A 24,601-nucleotide genomic window follows, 5' to 3' on the forward strand; every position below is an offset into this window, starting at 1 on the left:
CGCCCATGACAGCAGTTGGTGAGCGACCCCCCTGTCATTATCCCAGCCCAGGAGGTTTCTCATCTCATTTTCTCCCCTGTCCTGCTGAGTGGGAGTGAGACAGTGGCTGTCTGGCAACGAGCTGAGGTTAACCCACACCTGACATGGACAAACTCAGGCATTGGAAATGTGTTCCTGCAAGATCCCTCCAAGTTCTATTAAACTGCCCGTGATGCTAGCGTGAACTCATCTGCCAGTCCTGTTTTTTCTTGTGGATCACACTGCCTGCACACGATCCTGTTCATCAGCACAACCCAGCTCAGTAACTTCCAGCAGAGCCGAAGAAAAAAGAGCGTTGACACGTTCAACAAGCACTGTAAATACAGGACAGGAGGCCTGAGTGATGCCCTCCTAAATAATTTTTCCTTTGTGCTCCCTTTATGCCCTACCCCATATAATCTTTTCACATTTAAATAAATGAAAAGGCTTTTCCAACAAACTTCTGAACATTTCGACTACAGCTTGGTAATTGGGAATAGTATTTATTGGCGTGCCAGCTGATACTGAATGATTTGAGTTGGTAAGTGGTAGGACTGTTGAAGTCATTAGCGACAGTAAGAAAATTGAACTGCAGTTCAGTTGCATCCTAACTAGGGGAAGGACACGACTCGGGAAGGTTTCAGAAGAGATGGTTGAGTAGGAATTAATGGAGATAACACTTTTGGAATACGTGGTGTTTGGGTTTTTTTTTTTGGGAGGGGAGCAGTCACGGATGGACACAGGAAGCAATATTTATTTGACGTACCTTAAACACTACTCCTGCTGCAGGGTTGTTATCTAATAGCTATTAGATTTGGGTGTTGTATTTTGCCTAAGCTGCCATTCTTGGCGGTTTCTAATCCCCTCTTAATTTCACACAACTTTGCTGTAGTATTTTGCATGAGCTTCCCCTCCTTAACCTCTTTTTGCCTGCCTTTTATCTGTCAGGCAGCTTTCAGCACTTGAGTTTATAGCTTTCTTAGTAGAAGGAAAACATTTGGTTCCAATTAAAACTTTAAAAAAAGGCAAAGAGAAGAATTTATTTTAATACGATGTTACAGAGTTACTACTACGAATTCAAACAATTTCTATTCTCTTGTATTAATTTGAGTGATCTTTGCCACAGTTGAAACAACTGCAGAAGAGTGTTTCCAAAGCAGCATGAGACATTCATAATTCTTCGTTATGACACAAATCTGAGAACTGCTTCAGTTAAAGTTTGTCCTAAATCCTGGATGCCCATGGGAAAGGCTCCCTCTGTTTGGGATTCTGCTTACATGGCTGGTACACCTAGGCTTGAATGTCAAATACCAATAGCTAGATGATGTGTATCAGTGAACTGCTTGGTGTTCAAGTAGTAATGGCATGCCAATTTCACTGAGAAATACTTCCTTCTAAATCTAAGTATATGAAATTTGCCCTAAAGTGAGTGAAGTCTTAGCTGTGAGGGCTTCAGCTCTGCTTTTCTGTCCTGTTGTGGGACTTGTGTCATTCAAAAAGCTGTGCCCACGTCGACCCATTGGCATCAGCTTCTGGAACAAGCTCACATGTCCTGCTTCTTTTCTTTCTAAACCCCTGCAGTTATTTTGCCTCCATAGTCACAGAAAGGAAATTTCAATGAGTTTCCTTTTAGGCTTTTGATTTTTTTTTTTCCCCCCATTTCAGCGCTCTTTTCAACAGGGAGCTGTAAAATACTGCTGATCTAATGTACAGATGTGAAGGAGGAAAACAAATGCAGGGTAATAGGAAAATTGCCACTCAGATGTGATGGAATTCCTTGCGTAACAAGATAGCAGAAACCTGGAACAACTCTGTCATTTGTTCATTTATTTATTGTAATTTTGGGGTTGCTTACCTGTAGTTTTGTGCATTAAAATACCTGCGATGCACAGCATAGTTTTAAAATCCCTTTCTGTTAGCTTTAATTCCCTTATCCCTTAGTGACGATGACCCCTGCGTACCTCAGCCTGACAGCTCAGCGCGTTCTGTACCTCATCCTCTTACACTGCCCTTCCCTAAAGCCTGCGTCATGCTTCCTCCCCCACCCCTTCCGCATCCTCCTGTCGCCGTGGTCACGTTTGGGCTTCTCGTTAGGCACGGCTTTGACATTGTCACTCTTCCACTTTTCCAGCCTCAGGAGGTGTGACGGTGCTGGAGAGCAGCTGCACGGGGTCGTCATCGCCTGGCTGCTCTGGGTCGGCGTGCAGGTTGTGGTGGCCCAGCTGAGCTGCAGCGGTTAGCCTGTGCTTCCCCCAGCCCTGAAATTCCGCCTCCTGTGGCTGTCTTGCAGCTCTCGCTTGCATCTGCAGCTTCACAGTAGGTTTGGGCTGCTCTGAACAGCAGTAGCGTTTTATTAAGCTCCCACCGCAGACTTCTGACTTAGCAAAACCTGATTAAGTAGGTGACAAATCCACACGTTCATCTTGCGCCTCCTCAGGGATAGGTTTACCTACCTGAAAAAAACATTGCTCAGTTTGTATTTGAGTCTGCGATCCAGTGAGCCACCACCTGGGCTCAGGAGCATCCGGAGAACACCAGCTGGTTGTGGTGCTGCTTTAGGAAGGGGGAATTTCCTCAGGACGAGCATCTCATTCAGTTCTCAGAAAAACCTGCCTGCAATGCATGAGCTGGCTTGAATGCTACCCTGGGATTAACCAACCATTTGTACCTTTTGTACCTTTCGGTACAAAGTGTTCTTGGATGCTTTTATTATTTCTGTATTTTTGTAATACATATACAAATAATGGGAACTGTTGGTCTTTGTGTCAATTTTTAGGTTTGTGCTCTTTCAAAACAGCTGCTGGTGGCAAATAGAGTGTGTGTTATCTCCATAGTTGGTAGGGTTTTCTGCTATACCACAGAAGAAACTGAGGCACAGACTGAGAAACTGAGCTAAATTTTGAAACTCTAAATAAAATTGGTGCTTGTTGATAGCACACACCAAAAGTTGTTGTCTTTTGTGTGGTTTCCATTAAAATAAATTTAAGTTAAAATTTTTCTCTCCCTCTTCCCAGCCTGAAGTTAGGCTGCGTTCTTTGTAAGTTCCTCTAGGAACTTTCTATGATAGCAAAAAGTTGGACATTGGATTTAACAATTTCTCCCCTTTTAGAATATTTAATGTTAATTTTCCCTAATTCTGACTTCTTTACATGATGGCAAATGATAACTGTACTTCTGCTGAAGGGGAAACAATTGATGAAAGGCTGTTGGATTTTCATCTAGGTTGAAGGCCCAGGAGTGATAACTCAATCCTTCCAAAATGCCGTAACTAAAACAACATTTGTTATGTTCAACCTCTATGTTTTTTACCCTACACCTAGATTTTTGGGAATACCTTTACAGAGTTAATGCCTTGGCTTTTTGTATTACAGTGCCGTGTTTTAAGGGGGCACATCACCTGTCTTTAGAGTAACATCAGAAATAAATTTTAGATTTTCACGTGTACTAAAGAAGTGCCTTTAGTGGTAAAGAAATAAGTAACCAAAATCTGGAATAAATATATTTTTTTAACCATGCACTGACAAGTTATTTTAGATATAACTTTGCTAGTGAAAATTGAAGCATGAACTTGTTGAACTTTGGTGTGAAGTCGATGAGCTTTAGGATGAGGGAAGTGTCCTGGTGTGACTTCTGTGGTGAAGACGGTGTCAAAATGAGAACTTTGAAGGCAGTTTAGGCATACAATGTGCTCTGACCAATTTGTTTTCTTATCTGCAGCTTCTGGCTGTAGTTAGACCTCAAAGCTATCATGGATATGGTTGAGTTGATGTCCGGGTCAGCACTCAGCCCTCTTGTTCTGCTCTCTCCATGTTCTGGTCTGCCCTTCTTGGGGAGGATTTTGCCTGGTAACAATTTACTGTGGATTTTGGTTCTGTGAGGGGTATGAAATTTGTCGAGGTTGAAAGCAATCAGTTTGGAATGAAGTAGGTTACTGAGCAGGGCTGAAAGCTGCATAAGGCTTTGTTTATATCTTGTCACAGAACCGATCCTTGCCAATTGCAAGAGGTATTGCCCAAGTGTTGGTGTCAGTGCTGGGATTGCACAAAGCAGGCTTTCTGCTCTGTACTGAGTTCAAAAATCCTTTTAACTCTCTGCTAAGATATGAGAGGCTATGACAAATGGTCAGATTTTTGTGCTTGTTTTTTTTTTTTTTTAACAAAGCATACTGGTAAGAAGTGGATCTTCATTAGTAGGTTTACTGCATCATTGACTTGAGCATTAACAGATAAATCGATTCTGAGCTTAATGCCTGTGTGCCAGGCCTAGCCTAGAATTAATCTCATGTGGTTTTGCATTATAACACAAACTTCTTAAGGTCTTTGCAGCGTGTTTGTCGCTCTTCATCTTGCATTAGTCCTGAAATAAAAATGCTGACTCTGAGAGAAGTAGCACTGAAAAGTTGTTGGTAAGCTTACAAGTGCCGTTAAGGTACATCATGGTTATCTTCCTATAAACTAGTATTAATGTATACCTGCTGGTGTTCTGGTTACTGAAGTCACTGTTGCTGTCCTGCAGCAGAATACATTAATAATTGGCTTCTTAAGTGAACAGGGGATATTTGTAAACTATTTTCAGAACATCCGAAGAACGATCCAAGTGGTACGTCTCTCGGGGATCCGTGCTACTTATTAGGCATAGGAGTGAGGAGTGTAACCTCCGGAGATTCTGTTCAAATTAACCCGTGTTGTTCTTTAAAATCAAATATTCAAATAAGCATTTTCACTTCTGTTTTGTGTTCCTTTACTACTGCAGCTTTGTGCTTGCCTCTCAGTGACTGTGCACTGGCACGGGACCTCAGCATCGTCTGTGCTTTACTGACTTGTCCCATCTCCCCACACTGAGGCTGGGGGAAAAACCCAACACTGCTTTGCTAGACTGTGCTAATGTACAGGGATAAAAGCTAATTAGTTGTTTCCTCTAGCAAAAAAAAACTCAACACTGAATTGGAATAAAAGTGATGGATGGGATGTGTCCAGAAAGTTTATTTTACTGGCACTGCATTTTGTGGATAAACAGCTACGAAGTTTGAGAGATTAATCTCTTTCCCTTAGTGCTGATTTAACCAAACTGAAGTGGTTTAATAAATATTTTAGCTGATGCAAACTAAATGGATCCAAACAAACTTGTACTAGTGTTGCCAAATATCGGTGTAATCTGATTTATATCTGTTAGGTGTGCAGCTTGGGCTTTATCACGACTGCTCCACTGCGTTTCCCAGAGCTGGAGGCCAGGACACGGAGTACAGGGCAGCCTTCGAGCCTTCGTTCTGGCCTCGAAGGGGAAATTCCATGACTCTTTAGTTTGTTTTGTTTACCAGTCCTCAAGAAGTGAAACTAAAAACAAGAGAAACTGGCTGCCTATTGCCGACTTCCTTTTCTCACAGTGGGGATGAAGAAAAAGCTGGTGTTTTCTTCCCCAGTTACTGCTGGTGCTGAACAAACTAATTTACCCTTCAACTGAGTCTCTTATTCCTCTGGTCCTTCCTATACCACCTTATAAACATCAAAACCCACAACCAAGCACTTTACTTAAGGTGATTTCAAATGTTCAGAAGGGATGCTAGTCCTTCCTCTACCAAGTTGCCACTTTATTTTTAATAAAGCAAATGAGAGATATGTTGAGTAGCTGATCTGATTTTTCCAAGTCTCCTTTGGGCTGTGTAGACATGACTGCTGTTGTAAGCAAGCAGGTATCAAATGGGGGGTTGGACCCGATGATCTCTTGAGGTCCCTTCCAACCCCCTACAATTCTGTGATTCACTGAAATTTGCCTTGATGTCCTCCTGTAGTCTTAGTCAAACTTGGAGTCATTAAGAGTAGGTTTAATGTCGCAGAAGCTTCTTTGTGCCGTTCGGACTTCTTGTAGGATTTCCTTAGAGGATGATGATTGTAGCTGTAGGGTGTTCACACAGTTGAAGTGTTTATCTGCTCGAAGATGACCAGTATGCAGGAGGCTGAAGTTCAAGGGTTGCCAGAGGCTGAAGGCTTGGTTTCGCCTGCTTTTGGGGAAGGACTGATAGCTGGGTGCCCTCTGATCTCTGCTCCAGCAGAAGGGGGAAAAAGACTTTATGTACGCTTGGTAAGAGGAAGCTGGGATGCAATCCTATCGGTAGTATAATAACTTCTCATTTTTTCTGAATCCATTCAAATATTCCCTATGTAGACAAACAAAACTTCATATTTTAGATGGCAAAATGATACAAATACAGATCACTGCCCCCAGTTACAGTTACAAAAGCCAAGGAACACGGCTTCCCTGCAAACAAAGAGCTGCTTCTGAACATTTCTTCCCCTCTACGCCTGAGCATGGCTTTGGTGATGCTTTAAGCTGGGAATAGACATCACATCATTAAGGATGAATTTTAAAACAGCATTTTTGTTTGCTCCATTAATTTTGACTAATGTTGAGATAAAAATGATTAATCAAGAGACAACATAATTAGTGCAGTATGGCATCTGACTACTTATATTTAAGTCTGCTAATGTGGTAAGCATAACTCTTGGTAGGAAATGTTCTGGCTCGTGTCAGAATCTAAAATATTACGACCATTTTTCTCTTTAAATTGATACTGCAAATCTTAGCGCTGTTAAAATGTTCATGGTCTGCTACTGATTGAAATGTACAATACAGGAAATTCGAGATTATGTTGGAAATTGTCAGAAAATTTCAGCTAATTTTTTAAAAAAGTGTTATTTTGATTTATGTTACTGGGAAAAATGACTTTTACTTGTCACCCTGATGTATGGCATTGGGAAAATGAAGAGGAAACTGTTTGTGGGGAACTGTTCCATTGAATCGTGCTGAAAGATCATTTAGCTTCTGTATTTACTAACCTGTAGGGGTTGAAGGAGCTGTGAACAGGTTTGCAGAACAGTTTTTAGCTTGGAAAACCTCTGAGGATTGGAAACTTGTGCCTGCACTAATAACATACTTCTATCTTAAGGTACGAGGGATCCAAAAATTGTCATTTTTTGGTGAACTTGCTTAAAAAGTCATAACTGATACCTGGAAAAGTGCTTGTGTGGAAAGGATGACTTGACTTACAGTGGGCAGTAGGTAAAATTCCTGAAATATTCCTGATTTCCTGCCCAACAATACTGCTCCTGTGGTCGTGTGTCTCATCTTTCCATCTAATACAGCAGCTGCTTTGCAGAATATTATGTTTAGACATTAATTATGAAGACTTGGACTGGTGCTGGGAAAGGTCATGAATTTGTAGGGGAACGTGGGCGTAATGTGCACGGGTTGTAGATGAAACAGCTGACATGTTCTAGCAGCGTCGGCTGGAGCCACAGGAGGAGTTCCAGGAAATGTAATCTTTGGAAGTCTGTAAAATGCCTTCTGTGTAGTAGCAAACCTCCTGGTTTTTCATGAAGATGGGATCTTTCTAGTTGCTTTTTTGGTGTTTGCATTTCCTTTAAGAATAATGTATAAGTGATTGACCACTTCTTAATGGTCGTAGTGCTGCCTTTTCTTAGCAGCAAGTAAAGAGAAAAATACTAATAAACTCCTGAAAAGGCCAGGCACCAGCTACACCCTTGGGAAGAGGAACAAAAGCTGACTCAAGCAGAGCCATCAGACGTTAGCTAGTTGTTGCACAAGTCAGACCAGTCTTCACATACTGGCAAACCCCAAATTATACCCAGCCCAAGCCTTTAAAATGATGTCTATTAAAAGCTGCCATAAAATATTTGGGATTGTATTGGCAAGAGTCCTGGGCAGGAGTGTGGCTGGTGTTGGTTTTGTACCACCCTGCCTTCCAAGAGAGGAGCATCATGCAAAATTGGCTGTACTCTTTTCAGTGAGCTTGTCAGAAATTAGCGATTATGCTTTCTTCTGGCTTTGCACCCGATTGTTCACCTCCCATAAATTAATCAGCCTGTGGCTTGTGACTGCACGCACAGCACTCGGTGAAGTGGAATTGCCGCAGAACCCTGCCAGCTCCTGTTGCTCCACTTCGTAACCCTCGCGATAACGTCTGTACGATCGAGGTGCCAACACGAGCCTTCAGACTTCAAACATCCAGCTGGGCTGGTAGTGGGCATGGCTGGTGATGATGACTTAATTTTAAGGTGTGTTTGTTTTTGTGAAACACGTACAAATAATTGTGAATAAGCAGATGGCTGAGATGTGTTTTATTAGATTATATTTTTATTTCATTTTCTTGCCGGTTTATTTTGAATTTTGTTCTGTCAGTGCTCTTATTAACTAGTAAGTATTAGTAAGGCTGTATTATTTCACAGAATCACCTAGGTTGGAGGAGACCTCCAAGATCACCGAGTCCAACCTCTGACCTAACGCTAACCAGTCCTCCACTAAACCATATCCCTAAGCTCTACATCTAAACGTCTTTTAAAAACCTCCAGGGATGGTGACTCCACCACATCCCTGGGCAGCTCGTTCCAATGCCTAACAACCCTTTTGGTAAAGAAGTTCTTCCTAATATCCAACCTAAACCTTATTATTTAAAAAACATATAAAAAATAATATGTCCCTAGACATTGTAGTAGTTAATTAAAATGAGTAGAATTCCTGTAAGTCCTTTCCTCTAAGTCAATTGCTGCTTGAAGATGGCAGATAGTAAGAGTGGGTGTTTCAGTTCTTTGCGATACGCATCAGACTCCGAAATTCTAATTTCATTTTTTGACACAAGCTTCCTCTGCGGCATATAACTTAGCAGGCCTGCCTTGGTTTCCGTGCTCTTGCTTTGAGTCCCTTGGGGATTGCTTTCAAATGGCTTTGAGGCAGCTTTTCGTGGCAGTTAACTCAGCTAATTTCCAAAGTGGCCATTTTCCTTCAGTGACTGCTGCAGCTTGTAGGGGATCCTACAGACCTGCAAGCATTCTGCTGTAAGGAAACGTGAGTTTTCATTAAGGTGAGAGTTCAATAATGTTTCTTCAGGCAAGTTCAGTCTTTGCTTTCATATCTTCTACCTCTCCTCCTCATACAGTATAACTACAACTGTTTGGACTCTGAAGAAATACTGATAAAATACTGACTTTTAACAGTGGGAAGGGGAGAATGGTTTTTGTAGTTGGATTTGTAGTTTGTTAGTTGTATTATGAGAAAAATTGAAGACAATTCTTACATAGCAAGAAGATCACCACTGTGTAAGAATGTCAACAACAAGAAAATGTCACATTAGAGGGAAATGTGCTTAGAGGCAGGGCAGTGCACTCACATTGTATCGGCAGCCTAAATTATTGATGCTCGGGTTTGGGTAGGGTCTGTAAGGAGTAAATGGTGATGAAGGACAAAGGAGCTGTTGCTCATTTCCAGGCTTAGTGCTTTGTGAGGCAATATGAGGAAGAAGATTGAAACAATTGAAGGAACTTCTTTTTTTCCAGTCCCTTGGGGAAAAAAGAATGGTTTTCTGCACTTGATCAGATCTGTTCCTGGCATTTTAACGCTTCTCAGAAGTCAGAGTCCCAGGATGGCTGAGGTGGGAGGGGACCTCTGGGTCCATCTGGTCCCACCCCTGCTCCAGGAGGGCCACCCAGAGCAGGGTGCCCAGCACCACATCCAAAGTGGATCCAAGATCTCGAAGGAGGAGACCCCACAGCCTCTCTGGGCAGCCCGTGCCACTGCTCCGTCACCCCCACAGCACAGAAGTGCTGCCTGGTGGTCAGATGGATCCTCCTGAGTTCCAGTTTGTGCCCACTGCCTCTTGTCCTGGCACTGGGCACCACTGAACAGAGCCTGGCTCCGTCCTCTTTGCACCCTCCCTTCAGGTATCTCAGAGGATAAGATCCCCCTGAGCCTTCTCTAGGTGAAACAGCCCAGAGATTGTCTTTCTGTTGGCTTCACGGAGAGCTGGAAGCCCACACAAGACTTTCAAGCCTGGTTTGGCGGTTTTACCCCCTGACTTTAGGTTAAGAAATGAAATTGGTTGTTCTAGGCAGGTTCCTGGCTGTAACCACGGCACAGCAGCTGACATTTTGCTTGAGAGAGAGTCTCTGGGTAAGACTAAAAATTATGTAGGAGAGGGACTTCATCTGTGTGAATATTTGACACGGAGATTTGTTTGTCAGATGTTGAGGATGCTGACTGCACAGCAGCTGTCAGAGAGCAGAGCAATTCTGACAATGTTAAATCTCAAATTTCATTGAGGAAAACATTCTTAGCAGCTCCTAATGTCCTCGATATTTCAGGTCCCCAAGTTCTCCTCAACAATAAAGTAGCTCTAAAGAAAAACAACAACCCAAAAACTCCATCCGCTGAGCAGGGAATGCCAACCACTTCCAGAAATCTCAACTATGTTTTTACAAGCTTTCATTTCATGGGTTCTTAAGAAATAAGCGAGGAACGGGATACTTTAAGTCCCGTTCCTAGTAAGTTATTCAAATAAGATGCTTTTCATGCAGCTCTGGGTAAATACCAGGGAGAATTCTTCCCCACGAGCATAACAGGGATGTGTTAGAGGAGCAGCGGCCTGTGAGGCCGTTTGTTCCAATCCCCTTGTTTATTATTAGCTGGAATGCCAGGCTGTAGGCTGCAGAGGATAACACGAGCGTGTCGCCTGCATGACACTTCTGGCTAACAAATGGCAGCTTTGTCTGAGTAGCTGCAGTTTGGGGAGCTGCAGAGGGGCCATGCCTTGGAGAAAAAGAAAGAGGGAATGGCAAGTAGCTCGGTTACATGCGATGGTTGCTCCAAGAGGAGGAGGAGAACTTTCCTCAGTTACTTTCTGATGCAGTGATTTCAAATATGATGTGGAAATAAACAGGTTGGCTTCATGAAGACTAAAACTGACTTTTACAAGGACTGGGCAGAAGATCACGATCTACAGACTGGTAAAATATCTTTATTTTATTTACTGCTCTTTAATTGTTTAACTTTTTGCAGATAACTTTGTACTATTTTGCTTCTCTTTACCATCTGATGAGTGATAATTTTTAATACCTGCTATGCTTAAGGTACACGATTATGTTTAATGGTGGAAGAAATGTAGCTCAGTTAACTAACAGTGGTGTTTTTTTTCCTGAGAAGGTGTTGCAACGTAAAAGGGATTGCTTTTCTAATGTCAACTATTTAACTCCGTTTTCACTGCCTAAACTAACACTCATGGAAAAAAACAACAAAGTATAATAAATATTTAATCTTTTCTTGTGTGTGTGGTGCAGGTCTAATATCTGTGTGCAGGTATTTACCAAGTTTTTCTTTAAACATCTACCCACAACAAAATACTATTAAGCCTATGTCATGGCTTTTGTTTCATTGTCTGTGCGAACGGACTCGAAGGAAAATAAACAGCACTGGTATTAAAGGGGCTTTCTGAGATGACGAGAGGTTTAAAAAATGTTTTGTTTATTGCTCCGATATGAGCCTTGAATGCGCCGATGCACAGCAGCTGCTGGTGGTGCCTGCAGACGGGAATTTGTGCCAGGGCAGCTCTTTGTGCAAGTGGAAGGCGTGATGTGCCAACAAGCAAGAATGCGAGGGAAGTAATAGAAAACAAATAAATGTCCCCCAAGTCTTTGAGGGGGTTCAGAGCACTGTGCAGTCGAGGAGGCGGTGATGGTGGGTCAAGGAGCAAACCAGGGAGAAATCTTTTCAGGATTACACGGGATGGTAACACTATGCGAACCCTCAGCTGCACAGAAGGAGGCGTTACTGAGGTGTGTGGCACAGCTGGAAGAAGCAACCTGCTGTGTTGGTGCTAAGGCACGAACCCTGTGATGTACCTACAGGTTCCTGTGAGATGTGTGAAGAATCTCTGAGGCTCTCGGTGGCGCTTTGTGCCGCCCTGATGGAGAAGCAGGTGCTCGGTGGTTTTTGCCTTTCCCAGGTGAGGTGTTGTATCAAACTGGGCATTTTTGGGTCGTTTCAGGGAGAAGTCTCAGTAGTGAGTTTGTCAGCCCAAGGGTCATTCACACTGAGTCGTTGGGCTGTTTTTACATGGGCTAGAAGCTCAGTGGCTTGCGGATGGATACCACTTTTGAACATGTTTTGTTCAAAGCCGTAGTGGTTTGCAGCCTTGTAGCTGAGCAGGACTGGAAGCCATGCAGTATTAGGCAAGCAGACCAAAATACAGGGTCTTAGTTAAACTTCAACAACAGAAGCTTTCTTCTCCAGGGCAAGAACAGAAAGCTACCATCTCTTGCTGATTCCTCACTCGGCTGCAACAGCCTGGAGGAGCTGAGCTGGGTGAGAACCAGGTGCAAGTGTGGGCTGTTGGGGTTCACCCCCTGACCAGGAGGATTCAGGGTGCTGTTGGGCTGTCGCAGGCTGTTCCTTGGCTGCTGGAAACACGAAGGAAAGTGCTGCTCGTTCTCATTCCTGTAGTTTGGAAACCCGAATTACTGCTGAAGGGTCCTCCATGTTCAGGTGTGTAACTTAAATGAGTACAAAAATACATTATTACAGATTTTTAACCCCCCCAAATTCAAGCAAACAAACTCTCAAACAAAAAACCAAAACCACCACCACCAAAACCAACCAAACATACAAACAAAAAAACACGGAAACCTACATTTTGGGTGAGTAACAGGGGCCCTCAGATCTAAGGTTCCTCTGCCTGCAGATGTATGCATATAGCAGCTAACGTTTCGCCCTGTGAAATGGGAGGGGGAAGACGGGATGAAGGAGAGAGTAGGGCAGGATTATTTCTTTTTGAGTTGGTTAGTAACTGTCAGAAGTGTAGTTTTGTATTAGTATCTTGTAACGTTTTCTGTCCTTGAAAAAAGTTGATTAATAGAATTTAATGTTTACATCCATTTGTAGGGTACATTATTGTTTCACTTTAAATGGTGTTTATTTTTACTTGGATCTATTGTTTTGCTATTAAACTGCTATGGCACTTGGTCCGTTACAATTAGTCTTGCATTCATTAGGGAGCAGAATATTATGCTTTTTTCCCTTGCATTTTGTCTCTTATTATTAGTTTCTCTTCTCTTACTTTTTACTGTCCTTTCTTCCTTAGGATTGGAAGAATGTGGAATTTAGGAAAAGTAAGGTCTAAGGCTTTGGGAGACTTAGAATTGCAGTTGCTTAATAGGAGTGGGGAGTTTCCAGCAATTTTTAAGTTTGTGTAAGAAGCCTGTTTGTTATCACCTTAGGAATTTAAATTAATGCAATGTTTTTCAATTCTTATACCAATAGACCAAACTGGGCACGTGTTTTGAAGTTTTGAAGAAGCTCCAACTTTCAAAATGTGGAGTTTGACTTTACATGGGGTTTTGATGCATGGCACCTGGTAGTGGCTAGCAGGATCACATCCCTAATTCACCTGTACATTTGTTGCCTCTAAGTAATGCTGACATCTCCAGATCACTGATCTTTTGCAGAAGATAAACACTGAAGACGAACTAGGATTGTGTCCTTGTGATAGGACTAGCTTAATTTTTTGTTGCCTTTGTCATTTAATACTTCTTATATACCATTCCCTTGCTCTGTTTCTGAAGGCACTGACCTTTTCAGTCCTTGGATAACTGGACTGGTGAGGAAGTGGGTGAGGAAGGGAGACACTTGTTGGAGTGATGCAGGCACAAAACTTGTAGGCAATGCTTTCTTCTTGCCTTATAGGGCTGATGGCAGCCTACAGATGTCTAACTTAGCAGTCCTGGCTCTATCAGTTTAAAGTTAGTGAGTTGCAAAATGAGACCAAATCTCATTGCAGCCTTAAGTAATCTTCTGAAAGTTCAAATCCAGCTGCTTGCCAGTCACCTCAGCAGTGCTGAAAAGTAAAATAATCTGATTCCCAAGGTAAAAGAAAAGCAGTAATCTGGCTGTTATGTCAGCCCTTTTTAACGTCATCACAGACTGGGATTTCTGTCCAGATTTTTCTGTAATGATGCTTCAAATCCTTTGCGTGCTGCCTTTCAAACTCTATAAATTTGTAATATTTCTAAAGTATAGGAAACAGTGTGACAGCATTGAGGAGAAAATACTCTATAATGTGTTTTGGTCCCGGCCTTCCTTTTTGTGATTTATCTCCTTCAAAAGCAAGGTGCGTGACATTGCTGCTGGCCAGGTGCTCTTCTTGTACCCTGTAGTGCCAACCAGTGATGTTAGGGACTTGCATGTGCTGCCTGTTGTGCCATCATGGGCTAATTTTATCACCATCGATTTCACTTCTTTCATTTTTTAGGTTGGTGATAATGTGTTTCCCCAGGTTTTAGTCAAATTCAGTACTCTGCACTACTCAATTGACCATAGGTTGATGTCAGCTTCATATGAGATTGTGTTGTTTGCTGTAAAATGTGGTGTTGATCATATACAATGCTAATTTTAATTAGGAAAATTAATCACGCTTGTTTCACATCTTTAACTGCTCTCAGTGAGAGCAAACTGATAACCAACTGATATTCTAAAGTCTTCGTTTTAATTTTGTGTAATGCAGCGATATATTTTGCTGCCTAGGAAGGTTATTTCATGATTCGTTCCCATATTTAGCTTTTACTTCATCAGGAATCACTGTGCAATTTCCAACTTGCAGATATTTAAATAATTCTTCTTATAAGAAGCATATTTTATGCTCATCTCCTGCAATATAACCTCTTGTCCCCGTCTCAAGCTGTTTTTGAGTTTTCAGCATGGCTGGATTAATGTAACATTAAACCATCTCGGTGCAGCTAGAAGGTTAAGATGATTTTGGCAGCAAGCGAAGAGGATTACTGGAAAGGCAACGAATATGATAATTTCCCCACCAAATGTAATTGAATTGTCATGAGGCATCGAACATGTCAGACTTAACGTGTTACTAATGCAGGACAGGAAGGTAAGCCAGGGCTGTGTTTTTGGCATAAATCAGGACCCGGTTTCTGTTGCAAATAAAGTTCTGCATTATTTTAATTGTACATTTAAACTTTGTTTCAACTTGTGCCATTTAATCCATCCGTGTTGTTGAAGAGCTGTGCGTGCCCTTTTGAGGGTATTTTTAAATACAAGCAGTAATCTATTTTTGAATTCTATTAATAAAAAACACAGTTCCTCCTACTTGTTTGGCTACGCTTTATCAAATCAACCATTGGAGAAGGAAAGATTAGGGTTGCTCCCTATTTGGATTTTCTCATGGAGTAATGGTTTTCCTAGCAAGCATAAATTTACTTTTAAAAACTTGTAATTGGTTTCCTATAAAGATCTGTTTGTGTCTTGCAAAAGCAAATGCAATTTGGTTTTGATTATGGTTCCTGTAGCTTCTTAATTGCAAAGGACTCCTTGGCTTCATCAGCATAGGCTAGGGAGCTTTAAGAGGACGTTGTCAGTTCAGTAGGTGCAGTACCTCAACTAGTAAAGGATTAAAAGTGTAGTGATACCATCGTGTCAGGAATATGTAGCTCTCAAATGTGCTCGGAGTGTTCAGCCTGTGCCTTTGTGTGGTGACAGTGCTGGGAGGAGATTCTAGAAGGGCATCGGGGCTGGCCTCTAGGAGTTGGGTCCTGCTCACTGTACGGGCAGGTGGCTGGGGTAGCGGGCCCACAGGAACCAGAAAGCCGTCAGACAAAGCCAAACCCAAAGCCAAACTGTTTTGTGTCTTGCAGTCCTCTGTAGGAATGGCTAAAGGCGGATCCAGCACCTAGAAGAGCCAGAGGACAGCGCCCTGCTTGGATGGCACTCAAGGCTGGCAATATGAAATGAGCCAACTCGTTGAGCACCTTACAGGGAGGAAATTATTTATCAGTGTCGTGGCACAGGGATGCGTAGCTTCAAAATACAGCAGATGCACTTCTTAAATTTTAAATAGTTGCATAAATACATGAGGACTGGCTCTGGTGTACGTTGGGCAAAATACAGCAAAGCCTGATTTCCTCACTGATGAAAATAGAATGAGTAGAACAAAGTGTAAAGCTTTTACTCATAATCTCCAAAAATCAAAAAAGCGGTCAGACTTTTCATTAGAGAAATTTGGGACGAGCATCGTCGTTGCCTGTACGATGTGTCTGTGATGGGGCATGCTGGGTTCTGTCTGCACTCCCCCTAAGAAACTTTGAGGGAAAACACGTGGAGAGCAAGCACAAGCTGTCATACAGCATAGAAAGCCACTTTGGCACAACTTCTCTAAATATCTGAGAAATATGTAGGTAGGCTTGAATAAAGAAATACTGGCTTTGAGCAAATAAAACTGTTAATAATGTCACATGCTAAAAAGAAGCCCATAATATCTGATCTGTTCTCATATTTTGTGGTCCAGATGGTTGGTAAGTACATCTGCTGAAGAATTAATGCTCAGCAGATATGATGTTGCCATGAACTAAACAGTGAATTAAAAAATACGTCTGGATTTACTTCTATAACAGTGTTTGAAAATTATTTCATGGCTTTTTAAAATGTTGCTTTATCCCCAACTCATTGCTTTTTAATCATAGAAAAATTGAAATAGGGATAGAATCGAATTAGAATTGAAACAAATCAACTCTTGAGTCTTTCACAGTTTTATGATGGGCATCAAATGAATGAGGCAAGTCAAACATTGCCCCTCAAAATGTGAAATGTTGCAGTGCGTTATGTTCCTGAATATTCAAGAAGCATCTTCATGACTTTCCCTCTCACAGTGCCCATGTACATTCCTATCCATGATCTAGGGATGTCTTCTGCTAAGGGAATGATGCTGAGGAACCTCAATAAAACCAGATTTATCTAAACTTTAACTCCACCATTGTAGTAACCTCTGCTGCACTTGCAGTGTAGTGACGTCCAGTGCTTACCTGTGCATCTGTTTTTCTTGCTCATCAGTCTTCTGTTGTGATAGTCTTAATGCTTCTTTCAGCTCTGGGTTGCACAAGTAGCAGGTCTGATGCCACGCTCTCCTTCCTCGTTTTCTGAGAAATGAGTTGTAGGCAGTTTCTCAGGTGAAGTCATTCTGAATCAAAGTGCTGGAGGAGATGGGGTAGGGAGGCAGAGAACTGCCGGGCTTTCAGTGCTGCTGCAGCTGCCTGGGAGAAGTGTTTGTTCTTGCCTTCATTGCAATTGGAAGCTGAGATTTTATGATAATATATTTCTACATACATTTTTTTCCCTAGCATCTCATTTCAAAATGTGTTGGCTTAGAAGGTGAATTATTTTCTCCATACCTGTATTTGTGTGGTTAGACATGATGATCTAAGAGGGCTTTTCCAGCTTAAATGATTCTATGATTTCTTGAGCATTTAACAGTATTCTAATCCTTCTGTATGAATCCTGAAAACGGTTCAAAATTAGTTTGAAAACAGTAGAGTACATTTTAGTTTTCTTCGACTATGTAAACATTTCCGGAATGGACAACTGGTAGCTTTTACTACTTTCTTCGGTCTTTCAGTTAGTGGGTTGTGTGATACTATTTTTTTAACTTTATTTAATAAGTATTTTATTAGAAAATGGGGAACATTATAAATTCAGCAGTTAGAACACTATCCAATAATTGTATTTTACTCTTGAACAGTATTCAGGAGGTGTACCGTGGTCGTATTTTGCTTTAATATAATTGTTTTGGCATTTCTTCATCCAAGTAATCTCTCTGAAGTTAAGATCTATTTTCTAAGCATCTAAGTGCAGTTGTGTTCGCAAGGGAGAGAATCTGAACGGCGTTATCTTAATCCTTCACAGGTGCAGATGCCGAGCAGGATGCTGCTGTCAAACTTGCCCAGGAACGAGCAGAGATAGTTGCCAAGTATGACAGAGTAAGTGAACATGATCATGATTTAAATACATCTTATAATTCATCTTCATAATATTTTTATTAAAAATGTGAATCATGGTTTCCTGCTAGCTTTTGTTTACAGTACTCTGTGTAGTACTGATCTGAGGGTTTCGTGATACACCAGCTTCTGGGTGAGCTAAATTCTCCCTCCACAGGGGATGCTCTCGATAATAACTCAATCAACTCATTTTTCAGGTGCACGGCAAGTTGCTTTGGGGCTATTTTAAGTAATGTAATGTTTTTAGAAGTAATGAAAATAGCGTGTTTGAGGATGCTAAGTATATCTGTAAGATCAGAGGAACTCTTACTGTACTTTTTATTGAATTCTGTTATGGTGAGAGAAACACCTAAATCATTACAGGGAACTTAAAAGATAAGTAAACCGCATTCATAGTCAGATTGCTGCGAGGGATTAAAGAAATATTAGGCATTATCTTTTCCTTAAGCTACTTGTCAAGTAAAAGCCTAGCACAGCACATACCTAGAATGCCTACACTGTGTTCACATATTCTTCTAACACTTGAGGGCTTTATGATTGCCATTGGGGTAGTGAGCAACAGACTTGTTTGTAGAGTTGGAAACATCTCAGATACCAGACATAGGGGTATCTTGCACAGGGTGTAGTCGTATGAGTAGCTTTGTATTTTAATGAGGGAAAAATGTGTGTATGACTTTTGTTCTCTCTTCACACCCAGTAACATGTATGTTACCAATCTTTGCTTGGAATCAGTAGTTGAAATTTGTTCTGTGTTCAGCAGTGACCAAGAGAGGTTTCCTGTGATGATGATAATGCTCACAGTGGCTGAGGGAGGCGTGCTACTTTGCTATTTTTGGTTCATCAGTTTTGGCCTAGTGTTCTCCTCCTACTCCTCTCTACTACCACAGTGTCCCAGAGATTACACTTCAAATGGCTCAAGCCTGTCTTCATGTCTGAGCTTTTTGTGTCTTAGCTTATTGTGCCATCGAACTTAATCTGGCCCTTCTTTTTTTTTTTTTTCCTTCTCCATCAGGGACGAGACGGTGCGCAGATTGAGCCATGGGAAGATGCTGACTATCATCTTTACAAAGTCACAGATAGATTTGGGTTTCTACAGTAAGTAAGCTATAGTGAAAAGAAAATAAGGTTAAGAGTTTGTTCATTTATACTTTTTATTGTATTGCCTATTTGGGGAAAGTATTTATTATGCCTTTTAATAGATCTTTTGGGAACTGTTTGCTGTGTAAATCTTGGATAATCTTTCACTGTGGTTTTCAATTCCATTTGTAGCTTTTCTTGTGTGTTGTGTAATGTGATCCTGTGTAGAGAAGGAAATATTTTGAATATTTTATTTGGGAATAAAAATTGGTAGTCTACCAAAAGATTTTTCCAGCTGAATTAAATAGCAGATAAATGTTATTTTTACGTAATTGTGTTATATATAAACAAGCTTCAAGTTCTTGGAAGAAATTTGTAAGTTTTATTATAATGTTGATTTTTACAAAAAATAATACATAATAGCCGTATATGAACAGCTGTGTATCCTCATCCTTCAAAAATGAATCTCATTTAACTTGATATATTTAGAAACCTTACTGAAGTCTCTGTCAGTTTGAGACCTAATGTTGCATTAAGCGAAGTCAGAAAATGCCAGAAACCAGATGGAATTCCCCTTAGGTACTTATTTGTAACCCAAAATCTCTTTTTGGTAAATAAAGGTGATAGCGTTAGGTTGTATTAGAACTTTTTGTTTGGCAAATGGAAATATCCAACTTGCAGAACCTGAACACAAACTGATTTGCCACTTCTGGTAATAACTAGTCAAAACTCTTTGCCATTCTTGATATTTGACATTTGTTTGAATATGTGAAGTGCAGTTAGGTTCTCCAGGAAAAACAGTGATGAGTGGAAAGCTTAATTACTAAGTATGCACTTACTTGGTGTGCATGTGGTTTGCTTTTTCAGGGTTTTTTCTTCTGTTTTGTAATGTCATTGCTTTAGTAAGTTGTCAATTAAAACAGTCACCTCTGCTTGTAGATAGCCTCGACTTCATCAGGGTGAGTTTGTGTGACTTCCAGACAGTTCTGCTTTACGCAGAGAGGTTTTTGTGTTGGTAAACTACAGCTGCATCAATGCGTGTCAGGTATTGTAGCTGTCATTGTAGGTAATCTTAGTGGAGAAGGATGTCAGAATTATTTCTTGCGCAAAAGTAATAGAAGCCACTGCTGCCTTCACCACCGATTTCAATGGGAACAGTCAAGTAACCTCAGATTTGCAAGTGGATTCTTGATTTAGGTATCTGTGCAAACTCCTGAACTTTCCCTGTTACATGCATTGCTGTTGTTATACAATGACATTTATTAGTGTGTGTGTGTATATATATTGTTTTATAAATATGTGCATGTATATATATATAAATGGAGTATGGAAGAATGTTAATGTCTGCTACAGTTGCTCCTGCAGTTGGTTGCTCCTATGGTTCAGGAGTCTTGGATTTCATGTCATAGTGGATTTGAGATAGAGGGATGTGAGTACTTGGCAAAATAACATGCCAATTTCCAGGCTCCTGTAGTTGTACTTTTGAGCTACAGCGTGCACTTTTACCTGGTATTGCAGTTACTTTTGTGATGTGGCAGAGTAGATGTAGCCTAGTCATCAGACTGTAGCTGCTTTCTGGTAAAGTCATTAGTCACTAATATGCGAAGCCAGTGCAGAATTCATTCTCTATATATCCAACTCCAAGGGATGGAATTGGAAAGATTAATAATACACAAGCACTGTACAAATTAACAGTGTATGTAGATATCCTGCATATTCACTAATTCTATGATATTCATTGCTCATATGCTGATCTATGGCTCTTTATAAGGTAGGTTTCACCTGGGAGTGCTCTCAAGGCTGCATTATGATTCTTTAAAGGAAATTCATTGCAAATGACACTTCCCATAGAAATAAAATTTCTCCTGGTAGGAGAAATACTATTAGGATAGGCATACTAAATGTCTTTTCAGGGGAAGACAATTTACATTGCACTGTAGACTAAGGCCTGGCTTCCTTTATACTGCAGTATTGAGCCTGTGCAATTTACCACTTCTGAAAGAAACTCCCTGTTTCTAAGAGAATTTGAAACTAAGCAGCATAAATGCAGCATGTTCCAAAAGCCTCAAACAGTTGGCTTCATGCTTATCATCGAATCCCATTCACTGAAACCTTACAGGTGCTAGATCAGCACTGCAGGAGCAATCAGTGGCACAGTTAAAAACCTCCAGCTGATTGCTTGCTGAGTGTTGCCGACAGTTCCTTACTGAGCTGTCAAGACTTGTAATCCCTCCTAACCTAGCTATCCTGTGCTTACAGGGTGAGTTAACAAAAATCTAATATATGTTGAAAAATGAAGATCTGTGGACAGGATCAACCTCTTTATAATCTAGTTAAGACGAAATCTGTGCTGATGATCTTGTTTACATTGACATTTTAAAATACTAAGTAGCTGAAAGATGTGATGTCTCTTGCATCAGAAGGCTGCTGAATATGGGGAACCTACCAGAAAATTAGGGCTTGCTTGCTCAAGTGCATCAGGCCCTGATTATCATGAGTTGTTTTGTAAGCTCCTCTTTCTCCTTGGTGTGATCTGTTTGCAGCTTTCCATGTCTCTCTGAATGTGCATCCAAAGTTCAGCTGATTGCTGATAGGGCAGAAAAGATAAGGTGTTTTTGAAATGAAGCACTCAAGCTGCCTCTGTAACGTGCCACGTTAAAGCTAGAGAAGGTGGTGGGAGAAAATGAAGATGAGGGACTTCTAAAGAACAGTTTTGGTCTGGATCTAGGATTCCACTTTCATCCTGGTGTCAAACTGTGAATTAGTAAACTTAGAGAACAAGAAGAGAGTTGCACTTACCTTGTCTTCCTGTGGTACTGGTAGAATTGGGTAAAACTCTTTAGATTTCCTTTTGACAACCTACTGAGTAGCAGAGAAAAGGTGCCTTTTTAGCACAGTTTTTAACAGTTTCAAAGTTCTCAGTGATAGGAAACGAATATGAAATATCTAATCTTAAGGGTAACCTTCATTTAAGACCCACAATTGAACTATCTGCTGGGCAGCTTTGGTCAGTTCTAATGCTTGTTGTGGTGTTTATCATTTATAATATTTAGGACCATCTTTACCTATCCCCTTGTGAATTTTTAATAACTGATGCCTTAGGAACATAATTTAAAGTGTTTGCTGTAGTACCGTTTTTTATTTTGTACTTCTGCAAATGACTTCAGATAGTAAAAGGAAATTGGTACGGACAGGGTATTAAAACAAGTATTAAAACCAAAGCAGAACAAAAACCGAGTTAGTGCCCAGTGAATTCAGGGAAGAAGAAACAAAGTTCAACAAACCATACAAAAGCATCATTATAAATGTGGATCATTTGAAATGAATAAGGGGAAATTTCAGAGGGAAGCTGGATATGGGGAAAGAGGTTTCCAGCAAACATGCTAAGCTGTGAAATGACTCCATGGGGAGCTGAAGGGGCCGGACTCTGAAGACGCCGAAGTTGAGATTGTACAAAACAAAGCACTGGTAAGAAGTATTGTTGGTGGGACTGACTAAATTACATTGGGAATGTTTTCAGTAGTTAATAAATTATATATGACGATCATGTATGAACCAGAAAAAAAGTTAAAATCTCATTATTGGATAAAACGTAGAAAACTCTGCCTTACTAATTACTGTTACTGCATGGAAGTGGTAGTGGTCATAGTTTATTCAAGCCATATGCTGTGGTGGAGGAAATGGTCTCAACTTGGGTCATTTTTTTACTTATATATTTAATACAATTTATTGCCAAAGAAGTTATTTTATTACCGATTTGGGTATTGTCAAATGCTTTGCACAAGTCCAGATAGCGGATGTCAGTTGCTCTTTCCCTATCCCCAGTGCTGTAACCCCATTGTAGAGGGGCACCAGATTTGTCAGGCACCATCTGCCCTTAGTGAAGCCCTGCTGGCTGTCCCCAGTCACCTCCTAGCATTGGTGAGCTGGCATTGATTCATCTTGATACCTTTTAATTCAATATTAATTACAATAGCATTGCTCATCTTAATTGATAAAGACTAGTTTTGATCGAGTACTTATAACATTTCTCAGTGTCATTTGGTGTCCTTGGATCAGTGCCTAATGACACTTTATTCTTCAAGTTTGTGATGTTTGTCTCCAGAAGCCCTCGTTAGGGACATCATCTTAGTCTTGAAAGCGAGTCTTGAGGTAACAGACCAGTGCATGTTTTCCAGGCACATTACAGTTACCTGTAATCCTAAAAGTACCTTAATTAAAGAAAAAGCGACAACATCCCTACCCCGGAGAAATTGGCCACGATCCCCATTCCATAAATTCATCTATAAAAATCCCTGTGGACTCCTGTTTTCTCATTACAGAGCCAGAATGCTGAACAGTAGGGCTGTTGTGAAAAATGCCAATCATTTTTAAAAGGAACATTTTTTCCTCCAGGAAGTCTAGCACCAGCATTTCTATATACAGTCTGCTAGTGGTTTGGTAGGATTGAGAATTCTCTTCCAGAAAACTTTGCTTGAAATCAAATCTGACTGATAACTTGTTTGGTTTTGTAGCTGATGTACAAGTCTAGCCCACCATCCCAGGGAACCACTTCAGTGCTCTGATAAACCTTAGTCTTTAATATACGACTCTTTCAAGCAAGTAGTTTAGGAATGGGAGAAATGTCTTGGATGTCTTCACACGCAGTCATAACACAAAACTGTTCCAGCTGTTTTTGGAAATGGAAAAGATCAAATGTGTGTGGTAGGAAAAGGTTGGTTGTTTCATTTTAATTTTGTCACGGATACGTTATGTTTCTCTAAGTCAACTGTGTGTCAAGATGCTTCTTTTTTTCCTCCGTATTTAATAAAAAGCAAAATTTTATGTATTCTGGGTATGAAATGAATGGACCAGAGCTTTGCAATTAAAAACAAGAACCAAAACAAAAAAACAAACCTGCAGAAAACAAAGCTCTAAATGTCCTGTGCCTAAAAAAAAGTAATTCCTTTCTCTATTATCTTGAAGCCTTGTTAAATTTTAAAGAGTTCTTAAACTTTTCACTGTGGTCTGTTCATCACAGATTCTTTACTGCATGCACACTTCTTCTATTTGCATTTTTTTTTCTAGCAGCAATCCCTGACAAGGGAATAAGTTCAGTAAAGAACTGAAAAGAATTTCTTCGTGTCCTGAAGCTCATAGCAGACATTCCAGGAATGCTTTGGGATCCAGGATTTCACCCTTGCCCCTTGAATTCTTCAGTTGATTTGTTGCTGTTTTGGGATGGTTAAAAAAACAGGGAGGACTAATACATGCTCCTGGGGCAGTGGCAAGTCTTCCTCCACTTCTCCTAGGAACATTTAAGTATAAACATACATATAAAAATATCTTTGCTAATACTATATATGCATATTATTAAAGGGCATGGTTTGCATAATATGGAGATAAGCATCTCCATTTGTTTATATCAAAGTGACAATTATTTGATTTATTTTTATATTTAAAAATGCATTAAACATTCCAAGCAACCAAAGAATTCAACAAATTCAAATGGCTTAATAAGTTGAAAAGAAATAAGAATTTAAGCTTTAACTGAAGATCATGGAAGCACATATTTAAAGATACATTTTTGTGAGTATATTCTTTCATTATTTATTTATTTTTAACAAAACTCTTCAGCTGTCTACAAGGATGAAGAAACTTTATTTTTCTTATTTTTTTTTTTTCTCACACCCCTGTATAAAGTTAATCTCAGTGGTCATGTGAGGATTAACTGACTGGGGTTTGCAAAACAGCCTCAACTTTGTGCGTGCTCCCAAAATAGGGTAGAAGCTGAAAGCAGTGTTTTGCAACCCCAAAGGTCAGCAGCAGCTTCATGCAGTAGCTGCTGCTGTTTCCCTCTCTGTATATCACCCATTTTCTTTTATAAGAAAGCTCTTTAAGACTATACAGTT

General features: G+C 40.5%; 1 protein-coding gene across 2 annotated transcripts in view; it reads left to right on the plus strand.

Moving 5' to 3' along the window:
- USP6NL (USP6 N-terminal like) overlaps positions 1-24,601 on the plus strand; it is a gene marked incomplete at its 5' end in the record, with an annotated part of 117,876 nt that overhangs the window by 38,922 nt on the left and 54,353 nt on the right. For both annotated transcript variants that reach the window (XM_084299017.1, XM_084299018.1), the window contains 2 exons: positions 17,542-17,615; positions 18,646-18,728. In XM_084299017.1, the coding sequence (XP_084155143.1) occupies positions 17,542-17,615; positions 18,646-18,728 (157 nt within the window). The remainder of the gene's footprint in view (positions 1-17,541; positions 17,616-18,645; positions 18,729-24,601) is intronic.

Source organism: Netta rufina (genome assembly GCF_964035555.1).
Source record: "Netta rufina genome assembly, chromosome: 1".
NCBI classification, from domain to species: Eukaryota; Metazoa; Chordata; class Aves; order Anseriformes; family Anatidae; genus Netta; species Netta rufina.